Source organism: Entelurus aequoreus, linkage group LG13 (assembly GCF_033978785.1).
Source record: "Entelurus aequoreus isolate RoL-2023_Sb linkage group LG13, RoL_Eaeq_v1.1, whole genome shotgun sequence".
Classification (NCBI taxonomy): domain Eukaryota; kingdom Metazoa; phylum Chordata; class Actinopteri; order Syngnathiformes; family Syngnathidae; genus Entelurus; species Entelurus aequoreus.
Window position 1 is genome coordinate 2,019,073 of NC_084743.1, and position 21,267 is coordinate 2,040,339.

At 32.1% G+C, this 21,267-nt stretch overlaps 1 protein-coding gene across 1 annotated transcript in view; it reads left to right on the plus strand.

The window, feature by feature from the left end:
- The first annotated feature begins 1,314 nt into the window (after positions 1-1,314).
- Positions 1,315-21,267, plus strand: part of LOC133663713 (alkylated DNA repair protein alkB homolog 8-like) — a 21,102-nt gene continuing 1,149 nt past the window's right edge. The window contains exons 1-11 of the mRNA XM_062068396.1: positions 1,315-1,483; positions 4,546-4,679; positions 4,743-4,843; positions 4,915-5,046; positions 5,902-5,997; positions 6,079-6,183; positions 7,439-7,509; positions 13,793-13,899; positions 13,990-14,150; positions 17,960-18,225; positions 18,447-18,596. Coding sequence (XP_061924380.1) covers positions 1,346-1,483; positions 4,546-4,679; positions 4,743-4,843; positions 4,915-5,046; positions 5,902-5,997; positions 6,079-6,183; positions 7,439-7,509; positions 13,793-13,899; positions 13,990-14,150; positions 17,960-18,225; positions 18,447-18,596 — 1,461 coding nt within the window. The 5' untranslated portion in view covers positions 1,315-1,345. The remainder of the gene's footprint in view (positions 1,484-4,545; positions 4,680-4,742; positions 4,844-4,914; positions 5,047-5,901; positions 5,998-6,078; positions 6,184-7,438; positions 7,510-13,792; positions 13,900-13,989; positions 14,151-17,959; positions 18,226-18,446; positions 18,597-21,267) is intronic.

Below are 21,267 nucleotides of genomic sequence, written 5' to 3' on the forward strand. Positions count from 1 at the left end.
AGTGTGTATAAGAGTGTTTCAGTAGTGTGTATAACAGTGTTTCAGTAGTGTGTATAACAGTGTTTCAGTAGTGTGTATATGAGTGTTTCAGTAGTGTGTATAACAGTGTTTCAGTAGTGTGTATATGAGTGTTTCAGTAGTGTGTATAAGAGTGTTTCAGTAGTGTGTATAACAGTGTTTCAGTAGTGTGTATATGAGTGTTTCAGTAGTGTGTATAAGAGTGTTTCAGTAGTGTGTATAAGAGTGTTTCAGTAGTGTGTATAACAGTGTTTCAGTAGTGTGTATATGAGTGTTTCAGTAGAGTGTATAAGAGTGTTTCAGTAGTGTGTATAAGAGTGTTTCAGTAGTGTGTATACGAGTGTTTCAGTAGTGTGTATAAGAGTGTTTCAGTAGTGTGTGTGTGAGTGTTTCAGTAGTGTGTATAAGAGTGTTTCAGTAGTGTGTATAAGAGTGTTTCAGTAGTGTGTATAACAGTGTTTCAGTAGTGTGTATATGAGTGTTTCAGTAGTGTGTATAAGAGTGTTTCAGTAGTGTGTATAAGAGTGTTTCAGTAGTGTGTATAACAGTGTTTCAGTAGTGTGTATATGAGTGTTTCAGTAGAGTGTATAACAGTGTTTCAGTAGTGTGTATATGAGTGTTTCAGTAGAGTGTATAAGAGTGTTTCAGTAGTGTGTATAAGAGTGTTTCAGTAGTGTGTATACGAGTGTTTCAGTAGTGTGTATAAGAGTGTTTCAGTAGTGTGTATAAGAGTGTTTCAGTAGTGTGTATACGAGTGTTTCAGTAGTGTGTATAAGAGTGTTTCAGTAGTGTGTATAAGAGTGTTTCAGTAGTGTGTATAAGAGTGTTTCAGTAGTGTGTATATGAGTGTTTCAGTAGTGTGTGTAAGAGTGTTTCAGTAGTGTGTATAAGAGTGTTTCAGTAGTGTGTATAAGAGTGTTTCAGTAGTGTGTATAAGAGGTCATTCTGAATAATGTCCCTAACGGCCCCTCATGTTCGTTAGCCGGTTCGTCTCGTATTCATCGTAAGAGAAACGTGCAACGCTGTAATAATAAAAGCTGAAGTACGAGCAATAATAATATGGGCTGCTTGCATTGCAGCAGGCCCATAACTATTGTATTTGCTTATTTATATATGTAACTTTTAAGTTCAATGATAAAGAGGTCTAATTGTAAAAAAGCGTATATAGTAATAACGAATACATAAATAAATTGATAAAGTTGACAAAACAATGTATGGAAATATTAATTTAATCCAAATGATAAAAATATTGAAGAGTATTATTGCGCAGGAGGAACCTTCCTTCTCTACTCGACGTTTCCCACGGACCAAATGACAGTGACGCACCATGGACGCCGATGTGGAAAGCAGTCTGAGGGCTGAGAGAAGGAGTAAAAACGACAAGAAACTTCTGCGCAAACAGACAAAATCAAGCCACACTTTGTTGAAACACGAAGGAATAAGCACGACGTCGAAGCCAACTCAGGTAAAATAAGAACATTTTTCCCCCCCAAGAAGAAGTTGTCACAGCTTCTGTGTTGTTATTGTTCACATCGCATTGAACTCAAACAAACTGGAAAGATACAATGTTGTCAAAAAGCTTACGCAAAGTCTGGCGTGTTTTGTTTGTAGCTGGTTAAATAAATCACTGTCAAGTAGCTACATTTGAGGATTGACTTTAATGCATCGCTAAAATAGCTAGTTGTAGCAGCCATGCTAAGTGACGTGCCTGCACGGCGGCCATCTTAGTGGGGGCAATTTCAAGCTAGCTAGTTGTAGCCATAGACATCTTCTAAGTAGGCGCAGCATGGAGCGCTACTGCCTACTGGCGCTGACGAGACGCGGGGCCGCCATCTTGGAGTGGTGATGCGCTCCACTGAGTGCAATTCATTTGGCAGGAGTAATGAACTGTCAGCGCATTTAATTCATCTTACCTCACTGAATACCACTGATTTTCACACAGTTTTTTTGTCATACGTGTAGCTATGATAAAGGACACATGTTTTATTATTCATAGTTTGCTTAACAGTAATAGAATATTCTTATATGCTATAAGTCAGTGGTTCTCAACCTTTTTTCAGTGATGTACCCCCTGTGAACATTTTTTTAATTCAAGTACCCCCTAATCAGAGCAAAGCATTTTTGGTTGAAAAAAAGAGATAAAGAAGTGAAATACAGCACTATGTCATCAGTTTCTGATTTATTAAATTGTATAACAGTGCAAATATTGCTCATTTGTAGTGGTCTTTCTTGAACTATTTGGAAAAAAAGATATAAAAATAACTAAAAACTTGTTAAAAAATAAACAAGTGATTCAATTATAAATAAAGATTTCTACACATAGAAGTAATCATCAACTTAAAGTGCCCTCTTTGGGGATTGTCATAGAGATCCATCTGGATTCATGAACTTAATTGTAAACATTTCTTAACAAAAAAAGAAATCTCTAACATCAATATTTATGGAACATGTCCACAAAAAATCTAGCTGTCAACACTGAATATTGCATTGTTGCATTTCTTTTCACAGTTCTTTTTGACAGACATTTAAAAAAAATCTCATGTACCCCTTGGCATACCTTCAAGTACCCCCAGGGGTACGCGTACCCCCATTTGAGAACCACTGCTATAAGTGACCAGACGTCCCAGATCAAAACTGGGAATATAATCCCAGAGAAGGGGGAAAAGACGGTCAGCTATTTTGAAGTTGAAGAAACAATATGATTAGGTTATATACACATGCGTATATCCTACATAAACAATGTATGAATACATTAGATATCTATATATCTTATAGACTGTATCTCTGTTGCTGCAGCAGCAGAGTTTATTCTGTCTTGACACTTTGTATTGATATTTTGTATTACATTCTTCCCTTAAATGATCATGTTTACAGTCATTGTTTTATATGTATTTTTTATGTATGTTGCTTTGGATAAAAGCGTCTGCCAAATACTTCAACATAAACATATATAAGCACCTGAAAGTCTTTATATCAGCTAAAACCACCAATCTGTTTCACTGGATTCAGAATAAAACCAAATTCTGTCTTACCCAACATTGTTAGTATTTGAATATTGTTACTTGAAGCTAGACTAAATTTAGACTTGCATAATACTGTATAGCCACTGCGCAGGGCAGAGCAGTAAATATATCTTAACTTCTCAAACTATTTTCAACTATTGTCGACGTACAAACATGTGCTATCAATACACATTATTTAAAAAAATAAAAATAAAACTTACACAAGTGTCAAACTCGAAGCCCGACACGTCATTTAATGTGGCCGGCGAAAGCTTGGGAATAATGTGGATACTTCATGTCTCTTGCTAAATGTTTTCATTGTTTCCATTTGGACAGAAAAAAATGTATGTAATACATGACATTTCATATGTTTTAAAATTGTATATATATATACAAATATTCAATTGTTATTGGTGTGAATCTTTTTGCACCTCGCCATTCGATTCTTATTCTTCGGGTGAGGATTTGATTCATAATCGATACTCGATTCAACACGATTCTCGATTCAAACTGATTTTTGCAATGTATTATTTGGTATAATAACACTGTGGAAGTCGCTTCCTAACGGCCCCACTGTCAGACACGGCACCGGAGCCAAGCGTGCAGGTTTAACAAGGTTTTTGATGATAATGTTGTCAACAAAAGTTTTCTCTCCTAGTAGAACGTGACTTTTCAGTCACGTCTGTATCCTCTCTCCCCTCCTGCTCCCGGCCGCTTACTGTTAAAAGACAACGGATGATTAGATTAACACGTACCACCTGTGAAATCTAATCACCTGCCAGCTGTGTCTCGCCGTCAGCACTGCCACGCTCCCGTCAGATGGAGCTCTGTCCTCGGCACCATGGACAGAGGCGGTGACTTTTGCTCCTGCAGGCAGCGCTGGCTACATCTCCCTCCACAAACACCTTAACAAAACCTCCTTTTGGTTGCTGACCTATGACACCAAGTAAGCACAGAGATGGCCTAGAAATGTATTTTTATTTTTTATTAGTTAGTCAAAAAATAATAATTTTAATTTTGAAAAAAAAATAAATTGATTTTTGAAAAAAAAAACATTTGATTTTTGAAAAAAATATTACATTTTTGAAAAAAAAAACGTTTGATTTTTGAAAAAAAAAAAAAATGGATTTTTGAAAAAAAACACATTTGATTTAAAAAAAACAAAAGGTTTTCAAATGTTATAAAATATTTTTTTTAGCACCCCTAATTATTATAAACAGTATGATAGTTTGTAAAAAATAACAAATACTTAAATATCTGCTTGTCACCTTGACTTACGATTTCAAAGCAAGTTATCCATCACTTTGTACGTACAAAAATCAAAGATAGGCAATAATATAATGAATACTTTTATATTCTTATATAAGTGACCCTCGATGAAAACAAGTTTGACACCCCTGGCCTATAACAATAAGACGTCCTGTTGGCACTTTGCCCCTACTGGCCTATTAGGCTCACTGTTAGCACACAGCTCAAAGAGAAATATGATATTTAATAATATAATAAACCGCCGTCTCTTCTCCAGAGTCTGGTGGTGGCAAATGGCGGCTTGGGGAATGGTGTCAGCAGGGAAGAAGTGTCTGCTCTGCTCCAACAGATGGGAGAAGTGGAGACCCTCCTCATGCCCCCTCACAAGCCCTACGCTTTTGTCACATACGGGTACTTGATATTCACGACTAACACCACATCTGCAAGTTTTAAAAACCTCTGCCGTCTCCGCAGATCCGAGGAGAGTTCTCGGAAGGCTCACGCCCACCTGAACGGGCAGAAAGTGCAGTGTGGCGATAATAGCGTGACGCTGTATCTCAGCTACGTGGAATCAGGTACCTGGAAAGATGCCTGCCTAAAAGCCTGCACGACAAAGCGGTTGTATTGAATACGTGTGTGCTTACAGTTCCGTGTGAGCAACAGGCAGGTGTCTCCCTGCCAGCAGGGTTAGCGCTGGTAGAAGACTTTGTTTCTCCAGAGGAAGAAGATCGGCTGCTTGCTGCCATTGACTGGTCGTCCACTAATGGTGACGTCACCGGTAAGTAACGTATTTTCCGGACCATAGAGCGCACCGGATTATAAGGCGCACTGCAGATGAATGCTCTAATTTTTAATCTTTTTTCATATATAAGGCGCGTTCTGGACTAACTGCAACCAGTAGAGAGCTTTTTGGCTAATACCAGCATAAAGTGCATTGCTGTAGTCCAGGCGACTTGAAATAAACGCATGCACGTCTTGTTCAAAAAGGTAAAAGATAAAAACGGTTTTACTTTTGCTAAAAGACAAAGATCAATCAATCAATCAGTGTTTTACTCATATAGCCCTAAATCACGAGTGTCTCAAAGGGCTGCACAAGCCACAACGACATCCTCGGCTCAGATCCTACATCGGGGCAAGAAAAAACAGTGGTTATGACACTAATAGACTGTCAGGTTCAAACCCCGAACTATCTGTTAAACGAGACAAGAAGCAAGGACATAGTTCAATTTAGCTCATGAGGAGAAACGTTTGGGGCTGCACACTCAGTTACAGTCTCCCACCACGCTCTGAGGGGCAGTCCCACGCGCTCCTCTATTTATTCGGGAGTTCCCTAGTTAACATCACCCTTCTAGGGGGAGGGGACACCCCAGTATCACAATACGTGATTATTCAGCATGCAAATGTGCTTGAGCTCGAGATTTCGCCCTGGCTCTGCTCTGTCCGCGTGCCGTCGTCTTATCTTCGTCGAGGTACTTGAAGTCCGTCCGTGGCGGTTTTAGCGGGCTGGAAGACAGAAACTGCTGCCGCGAGACAACTTGCCGTGGAAGATAACAAGTTGTGTGCCTTTGCGCAAAAACGAAAAGTACAACTCGAGCACAATAGATAATAACTATAGCAACGTCTGTTACTGTAGCCCAGAAAGCCCTGAAGCACAGAAGAGTCCAACATTACGGCTTTGAGTTCCGCTACGACAACAACAACGTGGACAAAGACAAGCCGTTATCTGCAGGTGACCTCTTATTTTTTAAATGTAATTATAAGTTGCATTTACTCCTACTTTTAAATCGAGCATGTGTTTTTGTGCATCCAGGTCTGCCTGCGGAATGTCTCCCCGTCCTGGAAAGGTGTCTGGACAAAGGCCACATCAAGTCCATGCCCGACCAGCTGACTGTAAACCAGTATGAGTGCGGACAAGGTTTGTTTTTGCACAATTGTACTCCTGTAAATTAATACAGCTCAAATCAATCAGGATATTGTAATGTATGCATTCTTTTTTTGTACCACAAGGTGGCAGCACAGCTTTTCCGTAATGTGCATGTTGCTGGGGTGGATTCATGTCAGCCCTCACAAATATTAACTAAATAAATGATTTAATAATTACCAAAATATGACATATCTACAGATCAAATTTTTAAAAAATCACACCTTTATTTATTTTAAAATAAATGTTATTATAAGTGCAGTTGCCTGTGGCATTAATGTCAATATTTTATTAATAATATAATATTATTTGACTGGTGCATGTTTAGTTTTTGTTGTGTGTGTATATTTTTATTTTATTTTATACATACAAATTTTGTGGGTTTCTTGTTAGGGGAAAAAAAAACATTTAATTGTATTAATAATAATAATAATTAATTACATTTGTTAAAATCTCAAAGTGCTACAAAGTATAAAAATAAAAATAGAAAGTAAGAATATATAATAAAAAATTTAAATAGAAATGAAATCATGACACACACTAGATAAAACAGAAACATAGATAAAAATAGAAATAAAAGCATGAAAGCACTGGGATAAAAACAGATAAGCTTTCCTGGACTGTACATGTCAAAAATACAATAAACAAATGCATAAAAAAAAACAGTTGTATAATTATTTCAATATTTAAATAACCATTAATTTGATTATTATTAATTTATTGAATTATACCCTTAATAATTTACTTAATTATTTCACAATTTAATTTGGTGTTTTATTGAATTATTTAATAAACGTGTGCGTCAGTGCTTGCATGAATTATTTGACCTGTCAAACAGCCATCAAAGTTAGTGGGCGGGGCTAACAGGAATCTAGTCCAATGATTGCTTTGAAAACATGGCGGCTGAGGACTTTTTAGTTAGTTATTTACTCACTTTTACTGCCAAAAAATCAACCAGTACTTTTCTGCTTCTCTGGTCGACAGGTGACAGGTAACCAATCAGGTGTTAGGACCCGCCCACTCACATCAATTCATGACGTGCTGACAAGCAGCTTCACGAATCAGTTAAATAATAAATCATAAATCATAAAATAATGACATTGTGAAATAACGATGACTTAAATATTGTAGTAATTAAATGTACTATTACTTTAAATACATTAGTAATGATTTCAAGATGTATTTTGTCCCTCCATACAGAAACCTGCATGCACACTAGACTAAAATAAGTTTGTTGTCCCACTCGTAGGTATTCCTCCTCACGTGGACACACACTCGGCCTTCGAGGACACCATCCTGTCACTCAGCCTGGGGGCAAAGGTATCACTTTATTTTTAATATTCCACTTGTTGTATAATTTGGTGTATTTCCTACCAGGTCGTTTTCAGTTTTAAGGGGTCATTTTGATTCAACTTAAGTTTAAATAAGTTTTGTGCACCTCTGTACGTACGCGCGGACGCCACCGTGATGCTTTGCCACTAGTTTCTTGAATTCAATAGTGTTTCTCACCTTCTTCATCTAAGTGCTGGCACTCACAACTTTCCTTGGCCCCACGGTGGATTATTTTACGTGCTCATCCTTTAGAGCACAGCTGTGACTTCCTGCCACTATCCAATCCTTTTCTACCGCTTGTCCCTTTTGGGGTGGCGGGGGGTGCTGGAGCCTATCTCAGCTGCATTCGGGCGGAAGGCGGGGTACACCCTGGACAAGTCGCCACCTCACGCAGGGCCAACACAGATAGACAACATTCACTAAACCTGCAGAAAATAGTTCTTCTCAGGTTTCTCTGTTTACATTTTCACACTTTACACTATTTTCTTACACTTTATGAAGCATTTCTTACATATAATGATAAATGGGTTGTACTTGTATAGCGCTTTTCTACCTACTAGGGTACTCAAAGCGCTTTGACACTATTTCCACATTCACCCATTCACACACACATTCACACACTGATGGCGGGAGCTGCCATGCAAGGCGCTAACCAGCAGCCATCAGGAGCAAGGGTGAAGTGTCTTGCCCAAGGACACAACGGACGTGACTAGGATGGTAGAAGGTGGGGATTGAACCCCAGTATCTATGCTATCCATACACTTGGGTAAAACAGAATCCATCCTGTTTGGGTCCCACATCAACCTCAAGAAAGTCAATGACTTCACCATAAAAGTGGGTGACATTGTTATCACCAGGAAAGATGAGGTCACCTACCTAGGTTCCATTCTAGAGGCTAACCTTTCCTGTGATAAAATGGCAACCAAGGTAATCAAAAAGGTTAACCAACGAACGAGATTTCTCTACAGAATCTCCTCTCTGGTCAACAAAAGCACCTTGAGGATTCTGGCGGGAACTCTCGTTCAACCCTTTTTCGATTACGCATGCACCTCCTGGTACCCTAGCACCTCCAAAACCCTCAAATCTAAACTCCAAACATCTCAGAACAAGCTAGTCAGGTTACTTCTAGACCTCCACCCCAGATCCCACCTCACTCCTACCCACTTCTCTAAAGTGGGCTGGCTCAAGGTGGAGGACAGAGTTAAACAACTTGCACTGAGCCTAGTCTATAAAATCCACTACACCTCCCTGATATACCGAAAATGTAAAATGTTTAGGTATAAATTCCATCTAATATACCTACCGTAAATATTGTCTGATTACAAGAACATTTGAAAAGTAAAAATTCCATCTAATATACCGAAAATATTGTCTGATTACAAGAAAATGTGAAAAGTAACAATTTTTATATAAAAATTCCATCTAATACACCGAAAATATTGTCTGATTAAAAGAAAATTAGAAAAGTACAAATTTTTAGGTAAAAATTCCATCTAATATAGCGAAAATATTGTCTGATTACAAGAACATTTTAAATTTGAAAAGTACACATTTTAAAGTAAAAATTCCATCTGATACACCGAAAATATTGTCTAATTACAAGAAAATTTGAAATTTGAAAAATACAAATTTTTTCGTAAAAATTCCATCTAATATACCGAAAATATTGTCTGATTACAAGAAAATTAGAAATTTGAAAAGTACACATTTTTAAGTAAAAATTCCATCTAATATACCGGAAATATTGTCTGATTACAAGTAAATTTGAAAAGTAACAATTTTTAGGTAAAAATTCCATCTAATACACTGAAAATATTGTCTGATTACAAGAAAATTAGAAATTTAAAAAGTTCACATTTTTAGGTAAAAATTCAATCTAATACACTGTAAATATTGTCTGATTACAAGAAAATTCTAAATTTGAAAAGTACAAATTTTTAAGTAAAAATTCCATTGAATACACCAAAAATATTGTCTGATTACAAGAAAATTAGAAATTTGAAAAGTACAAATTCTTAGGTAAAAATTCAATCTTATAAACTGAAAATATTGTCTGATTACAAGAAAATTTGAAATTTGAAAAGTACAAATTCTTAGGTAAAAATTCCATCTAATACATTGAAAATATTTTCTGATTACATGAAAATTTGAAAAGTACAAATTTTTAGGTAAAATTCCATCTAATATACCAAAAATATTGTGTGATTACAAGAAAATGTGAAAAGTAACAATTTTTAGGTAAAAATTCCATCTAATATACCGAAAATATTGTCTGATTACAAGAAAATTTGAAATTTGAAAAGTACACATTTTTAAGTAAAAATTCCATCTAATATACCGGAAATATTGTCTGATTACAAGTAAATTTGAAAAGTAACAATTTTTAGGTAAAAATTCCATCTAATACACTGAAAATATTGTCTGATTACAAGAAAATTAGAAATTTGAAAAGTACACATTTTTAGGTAAAAATTCAATCTAATACACTGTAAATATTGTCTGATTACAAGAAAATTCTAAATTTGAAAAGTACAAATTTTTAAGTAAAAATTCCATTGAATACACCAAAAATATTGTCTGATTACAAGAAAATTAGAAATTTGAAAAGTACAAATTCTTAGGTAAAAATTCAATCTTATAAACTGAAAATATTGTCTGATTACAAGAAAATTTGAAATTTGAAAAGTACAAATTCTTAGGTAAAAATTCCATCTAATACATTGAAAATATTTTCTGATTACATGAAAATTTGAAAAGTACAAATTTTTAGGTAAAATTCCATCTAATATACCAAAAATATTGTGTGATTACAAGAAAATGTGAAAAGTAACAATTTTTAGGTAAAAATTCCATCTAATATACCGAAAATATTGTCTGATTACAAGAAAATTTGAAATTTGAAAAGTACACATTTTTAAGTAAAAATTCCATCTAATATACCGGAAATATTGTCTGATTACAAGTAAATTTGAAAAGTAACAATTTTTAGGTAAAAATTCCATCTAATACACTGAAAATATTGTCTGATTACAAGAAAATTAGAAATTTGAAAAGTACACATTTTTAAGTAAAAATTCCATCTAATATACCGGAAATATTGTCTGATTACAAGTAAATTTGAAAAGTAACAATTTTTAGGTAAAAATTCCATCTAATACACTGAAAATATTGTCTGATTACAAGAAAATTAGAAATTTGAAAAGTACAAATTTTTAGGTAAAAATTCAATCTAATACACTGAAAATATTGTCTGATTACAAGAAAATTCTAAATTTGAAAAGTACAAATTTTGAAGTAAAAATTCCATTGAATACACCAAAAATATTGTCTGATTACAAGAAAATTAGAAATTTGAAAAGTACAAATTCTTAGGTAAAAATTCAATCTAATACACTGAAAATATTGTCTGATTACAAGAAAATTTGAAATTTGAAAAGTACAAATTCTTAGGTAAAAATTCCATCTAATACATTGAAAATATTTTATGATTACATGAAAATTTGAAAAGTACAAATTTTTAGGTAAAATTCCATCTAATATACCAAAAATATTGTGTGATTACAAGAAAATGTGAAAAGTAACAATTTTTAGGTAAAAATTCCATCTAATATACCGAAAATATTGTCTGATTACAAGAAAATTAGAAATTTGAAAAGTACACATTTTTAAGTAAAAATTCCATCTAATATACCGGAAATATTGTCTGATTACAAGTAAATTTGAAAAGTAACAATTTTTAGGTAAAAATTCCATCTAATACACTGAAAATATTGTCTGATTACAAGAAAATTAGAAATTTGAAAAGTACACATTTTTAAGTAAAAATTCCATCTAATATACCGGAAATATTTTCTGATTACAAGTAAATTTGAAAAGTAACAATTTTTAGGTAAAAATTCCATCTAATACACTGAAAATATTGTCTGATTACAAGAAAATTTGAAATTTGAAAAGTACAAATTTTAGGTAAAAATTCAATCTAATACACTGAAAATATTGTCTGATTACAAGAAAATTCTAAATTTGAAAAGTACAAATTTTGAAGTAAAAATTCCATTGAATACACCAAAAATATTGTCTGATTACAAGAAAATTAGAAATTTGAAAAGTACAAATTCTTAGGTAAAAATTCAATCTAATACACTGAAAATATTGTCTGATTACAAGAAAATTTGAAATTTGAAAAGTACAAATTCTTAGGTAAAAATTCCATCTAATACATTGAAAATATTTTATAATTACATGAAAATTTGAAAAGTACAAATTTTTAGGTAAAATTCCATCTAATATACCAAAAATATTGTGTGATTACAAGAAAATGTGAAAAGTAACAATTTTTAGGTAAAAATTCCATCTAATATACCGAAAATATTGTCTGATTACAAGAAAATTAGAAATTTGAAAAGTACACATTTTTAAGTAAAAATTCCATCTAATATACCGGAAATATTGTCTGATTACAAGTAAATTTGAAAAGTAACAATTTTTAGGTAAAAATTCCATCTAATACACTGAAAATATTGTCTGATTACAAGAAAATTAGAAATTTGAAAAGTACAAATTTTTAGGTAAAAATTCAATCTAATATACTGAAAATATTGTCTGATTACAAGAAAATTCTAAATGTGAAAAGTACAAATTTTGAAGTAAAAATTCCATTGAATACACCAAAAATAATGTCTGATTACAAGAAAATTAGAAATTTGAAAAGTACAAATTCTTAGGTAAAAATTCAATCTAATACACTGAAAATATTGTCTGATTACAAGAAAATTTGAAAAGTACAAATTCTTAGGTAAAAATTCCATCTAATACATTGAAAATATTTTCTGATTACATGAAAATTTAAAAAGTACAAATTTTTAGGTAAAATTCCATCTAATATACCAAAAATATTGTGTGATTACAAGAAAATGTGAAAAGTAACAATTTTTAGGTAAAAATTTCATCTAATATACCGAAAATATTGTCTGATTACAAGAAAATTAGAAATTTGAAAAGTACACATTTTTAAGTAAAAATTCCATCTAATATACCGGAAATATTGTCTGATTACAAGTAAATTTGAAAAGTAACAATTTTTAGGTAAAAATTCCATCTAATACACTGAAAATATTGTCTGATTACAAGAAAATTGGAAATTTGAAAAGTACAAATTTTTAGGTAAAAATTCAATCTAATACACTGAAAATATTGTCTGATTACAAGAAAATACTAAATTTGAAAAGTACTAATTTTTAAGTAAAAATTCCATTGAATACACCAAAAATATTGTCTGATTACAAGAAAATTAGAAATTTGAAAAGTACAAATTCTTAGGTAAAAATTCAATCTAATACACTGAAAATATTGTCTGATTACAAGAAATTTGAAAAGTACAAATTCTTAGGTAAAAATTCCATCTAATACATTGAAAATATTTTCTGATTACATGAAAATTTGAAAAGTACAAATTTTTAGGTAAAATTCCATCTAATATACCAAAAATATTGTGTGATTACAAGAAAATGTGAAAAGTAACAATTTTTAGGTAAAAATTCCATCTAATATACCGAAAATATTGTCTGATTACAAGAAAATTAGAAATTTGAAAAGTACACATTTTTAAGTAAAAATTCCATCTAATATACCGGAAATATTTTCTGATTACAAGTAAATTTGAAAAGTAACAATTTTTAGGTAAAAATTCCATCTAATACACTGAAAATATTGTCTGATTACAAGAAAATTAGACATTTGAAAAGTACAAATTTTTAGGTAAAAATTCAATCTAATACACTGAAAATATTGTCTGATTACAAGAAAATTCTGAATTTGAAAAGTACAAATTTTAAAGTAAAAATTCCATTGAATACACCAAAAATATTGTCTGATTACAAGAAAATTTGAAATTTGAAAAGTACAAATTCTTAGGTAAAAATTCCATCTAATACATTGAAAATATTTTCTGATTACATGAAAATTTGAAAAGTACAAATTTTTAGGTAAAATTCCATCTTATATACCAAAAATATTGTCTGATTACAAGAAAATGTGAAAAGTAACAATTTTTAGGTAAAAATTCCATCTAATATACCGAAAATATTGTCTGATTACAAGAAAATGTGAAAAGTAGGTGATAAAAAAGATCAATAATTATCAATATGGACCGGTACAAAAAAGTATATCGTGATACAGTTTGCAGCCGTATAGCCCAGCCCTATGATGACGTCTCCTTGAATGAGCAGAGAGTTAACTGCTGTGGAGGTGTGACGGTGTGTGTACTTTACAGACGGTGATGGAGTTCCGTCACCCAGACGGTGGTGTGGTGCAGGTGTGTCTGCCAGCACGCAGCCTGCTGGTGATGCAAGGAGAGAGCAGACACCTGTGGACACACGGGTGAGCTCGCTCTTTCCCCTCAGGCTTCATTTCATCTCCACGCCAGACAAAATGCTGGGAAAAATCCATAATGGCTGTCTTCTTTTCTAGAATCACTCCTCGTAAATCTGACACGGTGCCGGCCTGCGACCCACAATGCACTGCTCCTACCACGTGTGACCTGGGCGCTCTCAAGCAGTTGACTTTGAGCAGGAGAGCCACGCGCACGTCCTTCACCTTCCGTAAGATCCGACATGGACCCTGCCCCTGTGGTGAGCCTCTGACTAATGTTCATTTTCAATCATGTTGACAATGTCGGGCTGTCTTCCACTTAGGGTTGCTTCTATTTTGCCCATAGTCCTCCTTTTGTTTGAGGAACAATTACTCTGAACAGGTGTGCAGACCGGGGGCCAAATTTGGCTTGCCAAGTCATTTTGTTTGGCCCACCAAGTGGTGGTTTTCCAAATGTAACACATATTCATACTGACCTCTTTCATGCTCACACAATCATTGATGGCATGTTGGCAAAGCTAGCGAGTAAATTAGAGCATGTGGGGGACATTTTTGTAGTTTTCACCTTCAAAACCAGAACTATATATACTTTTTTTTTTTAATAATTAGAAAATTAGGTTAAAGTTAAAGTACCAATGATTGTCACACACACACTAGGTGTGGCGAAATTATTCTCTGCGTTTGACCCATCACCCTTGATCACCCCCTGGTTTGTCTTGATTACAAGAACATTTGAAAAGTAACAATTTTTAGGTATAAATTCCATCTAATATACTGAAAATATTGTCTGATTACAAAAACATTTGAAAAGTAAAAATTCCATCTAATATACCGAAAATATTGTGTGATTACAAGAACATTTGAAAAGTAACAATTTTTAGGTAAAAATTCCATCCAATATACCGAAAATATTGTCTGATTACAACAAAATTTGAAATTTGAAAAGTACAAATTTTTAGGTAAAAATCCCATCTAATATTCCAAAAATATTGTCTGATTACAAGAAAATGTGAAAAGTAACAATTTTTAGGTAAAAATTCCATCTAATATACCGAAAATATTGTCTGATTACAAGAAAATTTTAAAAGTAAACATTTTTAGGTAAAAACTCCATCTAATACACCGAAAATATTGTCTGATTATAAGAAAATTTGAAAAGTAAAAATGTTTAGGTATAAATTCCATCTAATATACTGAAAATATTGTCTGATTACAAAAACATTTGAAAAGTAAAAATTCCATCTAATATACCGAAAATATTGTGTGATTACAAGAACATTTGAAAAGTAAAAATTTTTAGGTAAAAATTCCATCTAATATACCGAAAATATTGTGTGATTACAAGAAAATGTGAAATTTGAAAAGTACAAATTTTTAGGTAAAAATTCCATCTAATATACCAAAAATATTGTCTGATTACAAGAACATTTGAAAAGTAAAAATTCCATCTACTAAACCGAAAATATTGTGTGATTACAAGAACATTTGAAAAATAACAATTTTTAGGTAAAAATTCCATCTAATATACCGAAAATATTTTCTGATTACAAGAACATTTGAAATTTTAAAATTACAAATTTTTAGGTAAAAATCCCATCTAATATTCCAAAAATATTGTCTGATTACAAGAAAATGTGAAAAGTAACAATTTTTAGGTAAAAATTCCATCTAATATACCGAAAATATTGTCTGATTACAAGAAAATTTTAAAAGTAAACATTTTTAGGTAAAAACTCCATCTAATACACCGAAAATATTGTCTGATTATAAGAAAATTTGAAAAGTAAAAATGTTTAGGTATAAATTCCATCTAATATACTGAAAATATTGTCTGATTACAAAAACATTTGAAAAGTAAAAATTCCATCTAATATACCGAAAATATTGTGTGATTACAAGAACATTTGAAAAGTAAAAATTTTTAGGTAAAAATTCCATCTAATATACCGAAAATATTGTGTGATTACAAGAAAATGTGAAATTTGAAAAGTACAAATTTTTAGGTAAAAATTCCATCTAATATACCAAAAATATTGTCTGATTACAAGAACATTTGAAAAGTAAAAATTCCATCTACTAAACCGAAAATATTGTGTGATTACAAGAACATTTGAAAAATAACAATTTTTAGGTAAAAATTCCATCTAATATACCGAAAATATTTTCTGATTACAAGAACATTTGAAATTTTAAAATTACAAATTTTTAGGTAAAAATTCCATTTAATATACCGAAAATATTGTCTGATTAAAAGAAAATTTGAAAAGTAACAATTTTTAGGTAAAAATTCCATCTAATATACCGAAAATATTGTCTGATTACAAGAAAATTTAAAATTTGAACAGTACAAATTTTTAGGTAAAAATTCCATCTAATATACCGAAAATATTGTCTGATTACAAGAAAATGTGAAAAGTAAAAAATTTTAGATAAAAATTCCATCTAATACACTGAAAATATTGTCAGATTACAAGAAAATTGGAAATTTGAAAAGTAAAAATTTTTAGGTAAAAATTCCATCTAATTTACCGAAAATATCCTCTGATTACAAGAAAATTTGAAAAGTAAACATTTTTAGGTAAAAACTCCATCTAATATACCGAAAATATTGTCTGATTATAAGAAAATTTGAAAAGTAAAAATGTTTAGGTTTAAATTCCATCTAATATACCGAAAATATTGTGTGATTACAAGAAAATGTGAAATTCGAAAAGTACAAATTTTTAGGTAAAAATTCCATCTAATATACCGAAAATATTGTCAGATTACAAGAAAATTGGAAATTTGAAAAGTACAAATTTTTAGGTAAAAATTCCATCTAATAAACCGAAAATATTGTCAGATTACAAGAAAATTGGAAATTTGAAAAGTACAAATTTTTAGGTAAAAATTCCATCTAATATACCGAAAATATTGTCTGATTGCAAGAAAATTTGAAAAGTAAACATTTTTTGGTAAAAACTCCATCTAATACACCGAAAATATTGTCTGATTATAAGAAAATTTGAAAAGTAACAATTTTTAGGTAAAAATTCCATCTAATATACCGAAAATATTGTCTGATTACAAGAAAATTGGAAATTTGAAAAGTACAAATTTTTAGGTAAAAATTCCATCTAATATACCGAAAATATTGTCTGATTATAAGAAAATTTGAAAAGTAACAATTTTTAGGTAAAAATTCCATCTAATATACCGAAAATATTGTCTGATTACAAGAAAATTTGAAATTTGAAAAGTAACAATTTTTAGGTAAAAATTCCATCTAATATACCGAAAATATTGTCTGATTACAAGAAAATTTGAAAAGTAAAAATGTTTAGGTATAAATTCCAGCTAATATACTAAAAATATTGTCTGATTACAAAAACATTTGAAAAGTAAAAATTCCATCTAATATACCGAAAATATTGCCGCAGGCTGGTATAAAAAATAGCTTTGTGCTGCAAATGGCCCCCAGGCCACACTTTGGAACACCCCAGGTATATATTATGATACTTATATTATTATTCTAACACCAGGTATATATTATGATACTTATATAATTATTCTAACACCAGGTATACATTATGATACTTATATAATTATTCTAACACCAGGTATATATTATGATACTTATATAATTATTCTAACACCAGGTATACATTATGATACTTATATAATTATTCTAACACCAGGTATATATTATGATACTTATATAATTATTCTAACACCAGGTATATATTATGATACTTATATAATTACTCTACCACCAGGTATATATTATGATACTTATATAATTATTCTAACACCAGGTATATATTATGATACTTATATAATTATTCTAACACCAGGTATATATTATAATACTTATATAATTATTCTAACACCAGGTATACATTATGATACTTATATAATTATTCTAACACCAGGTATATATTATGATACTTATATAATTATTCTAACACCAGGTATATATTATGATACTTATATAATTATTCTAACACAGGTATACATTATGATACAAATATTAAGTAGCAGATGTCCTCCTGTGTTAAAATCTCTCTTCTTCTCTCATTTATTCCCGCAGCTTTCCCCTCCGCCTGCGACAGTCAAGGAGCTCCCTCGGCGACGCCTCCCCCCTCGCTCCCGCGATGCGGCGGCGACGCGGCGCGCCTGGAGGCGGAGTACGTGCACCGCGTGTACGACGCCATCGCCTCCCACTTCAGCAGCACCCGCCACTCGCCCTGGCCCCGTGTTTGCCACTTCCTGTCGTCGCTCCCGCCCGGCAGCGTGCTGGCCGACGTGGGCTGCGGGAACGGGAAGTATCTGGCTGCCAACCCGGAGGTCTTCAGCGTGAGTGTTACCTGGAATTGTCACTTTATTGATCCCAGCGGCGGCATTTTTAGCATAAAAATATCATTTTTCTGTGCAAACACTTCATACTTTGATGAAGTTGAATATTATGTAGATCCAACATACTTTGGACATGTTGAATATTGTGTAGATCCAACATACTTTGGACAAGTTGAATATTGTGTAGATCCAACAAGGTTGTCTCCTCTCTCCTCCTCCAGGTGGGCTGTGACCGCAGCAGCTCTCTCCTCCAAATCTGCGCCGATCGAGGTTTCCAGGCGTTTGTGTCCGATGCCCTGAATGTGCCGCTACGTACGGCCTCGTGTGACGCCTGCATCTCCATCGCTGTCATCCACCACTTCTCAACGCCAGTACGTACGCTCCAAACATCCATACACCCAACTTAGGGATGTTCCAGTCCGATACTGATATCAGCACAGAAAAAAACAAAGTTTTGAATGATATAGACTTGTATCTAAAGCAGGGGTGTCCAAACTTTTTGACTTGTGTTGGAGGGCCTAAAGCCTACTGCATGAAAAGTAACATACACACACATACACAGTAGAGTGCAGGCCAAACCTTCTCATTCAATGTGTTCTCTTTATTTTCATGACTATTTATATTGTACGCATAATAAATGAAAATAACATAACATAACATATATGTGTGTGTGTAAATATATATATATATATATATTATCGGACATCTCTAGTTATAATTAATTATTTTCAAGGCTCCAATTACTTCAAAAACTTTACTTGAAAATGTTTTATGTGGAAAAAATATTGCATATATTGTGTGGTTGCCATATAAAAACATCAAAGTTTTATTTGACAAAAGGCCATAAAACAAACAAAATAATAGTTCAAACGCAAAATTGACAGATGTATCTGAAGTTGATCTCGTAACTTAAGTGTTGAAAGTTTTAAAAAAAACAACTAATAAAAATGTATCACTTTATGAGTGGATCCCAAAGATATTTAGTGGGATTGTATTTATCTTTACACTGTGATTACTCAAAAAATAATAGTCAATTAAAATCAATGGTGTCCTGCATTATTGATCTTTTATGGTTCTAATGACTAAATACTGCATATTTCAGTTTTACTATAAAAAACAAAGTTGTCTTTGACAAAAACGGCATAAAACCATTTATTTATTTATTTATTTATTTTACTTCATATCAACCTGAAGTTGATATAGAGATGTACTGTAAGCGTTAAATAATTAAAAAAATAATAATAATTTGACTTATTTTTAGGGATGTCCGATAATGGCTTTTTGCCGATATCCAATATTCCGATATTGTCCAACTCTTTAATTACCGATACCGATATCAACCCATACCGATATCAACCGATATATGCAGTCGTGGAATTAACACATTATTATGCCTAATTTGGACAACCAGGTATGGTGAAGATAAGGTACTTTTTTTTTTAAATAATAAAATAAGATGACTAAATTAAAAACATTTTCTTGAATAAAAAAGAAAGTAAAACAATATAAAAACAGTTACATAGAAACGAGTAATTAATGAAAATGAGTAAAATTAACTGTTAAAGGTTAGTACTATTAGTGGAGCAGCAGCACGCACAATCATGTGTGCTTACGGACTGTATCCCTTGCAGACTGTATTGATATATATTGATATATTATGTAGGAACCACAATATTAATAACAGAAAGAAACAACCCTTTTGTGTGAATGAGTGTGAATGGGGGAGGGAGGTTTTTTGGGTTGGTGCACTAATTGTAAGTGTATCTTGTGTTTTTTATGTTGATTTAATAAAAAAAATAAAAAATAAAATAAAATTTAAAAAAAACGATACAGATAATAAAAAAAAAACGATACGATAATTTCCGACATTACATTTTAACGCATATATCGGCCGATAATATCGGCCTGCCGGACATCTCTAGTTATAATTAATTATTTTCAAGGCTCCAATTACTTCAAAAACTTTACTTTAAAAATTTTTATGTGGAAAAAATATTGCATATATTGTGTGGTTGCCATATAAAAACATCAAAGTTTTATTTGACAAAAGACCATAAAACAAACAAAATAATAGTTTAAACGCAAAATTGACAGATGTATCTGAAGTTGATCTCGTAACTTAAGTGTTGAAAGTTTAAAAAAAAAAACTAATAAAAATGTATCACTTTATGAGTGGATCCCAAAGATATTTAGTGGGATTGTATTTATCTTTACACTGTGATTACTCAAAGAATAATAGTGAATTAAAATCAATGGTGTCCTGCATTATTGATCTTTTATGGTTGTAATGACTAAATACTGCATATTTCAGTTTTACTATAAAAACAAAGTTGTCTTTGACAAAAAAGGCATAAAACCATTTTTTTTTTTTTATTTTTTTACTTCATATAAACCTGAAGTTGATATAGAGATGTACTGTAAGCGTTAAAAAATTTAAAAAATAATAATAATTTGACTTATTTTTAACATTTTAATGACTGAGACTAGAGATGTCCGATAATATCGGCCTGCCGATATTATCGGCCGAAATATGCGTTAAAATGTAACATCGGAAATTATCGGTATCGTTTTTTTTATTATCGGTATCGTTTTTTTTTTGTTTTTTTTTATTAAATCAACATAAAAAACACAAGATACACTTACAATTAGTGCACCAACCCAAAAAACCTCCCTCCCCCCATTTCTTTCTGTTATCAATATTCTGGTTCCTACATTATATATCAACATATATCAATACAGTCTGCAAGGGATACAGTCCGTAAGCACACATGATTGTGCGTGCTGCTGCTCCACTAATAGTACTAACCTTTAACAGTTAATGTTACTCATTTTCATTCATTACTAGTTTCTATGTAACTGTTTTTATATTGTTGTACTTTCTTTTTTATTCAAGAAAATGTTTTTAATTTATTTATCTTATTTTACTAATTTTTTTAAAAAGTACCTTATCTTCACCATACCTGGTTGTCCAAATTAGGCATAATAATGTGTTAATTCCACGACTGCATATATCGGTTGATATCGGTATCGGTAATTAAAGAG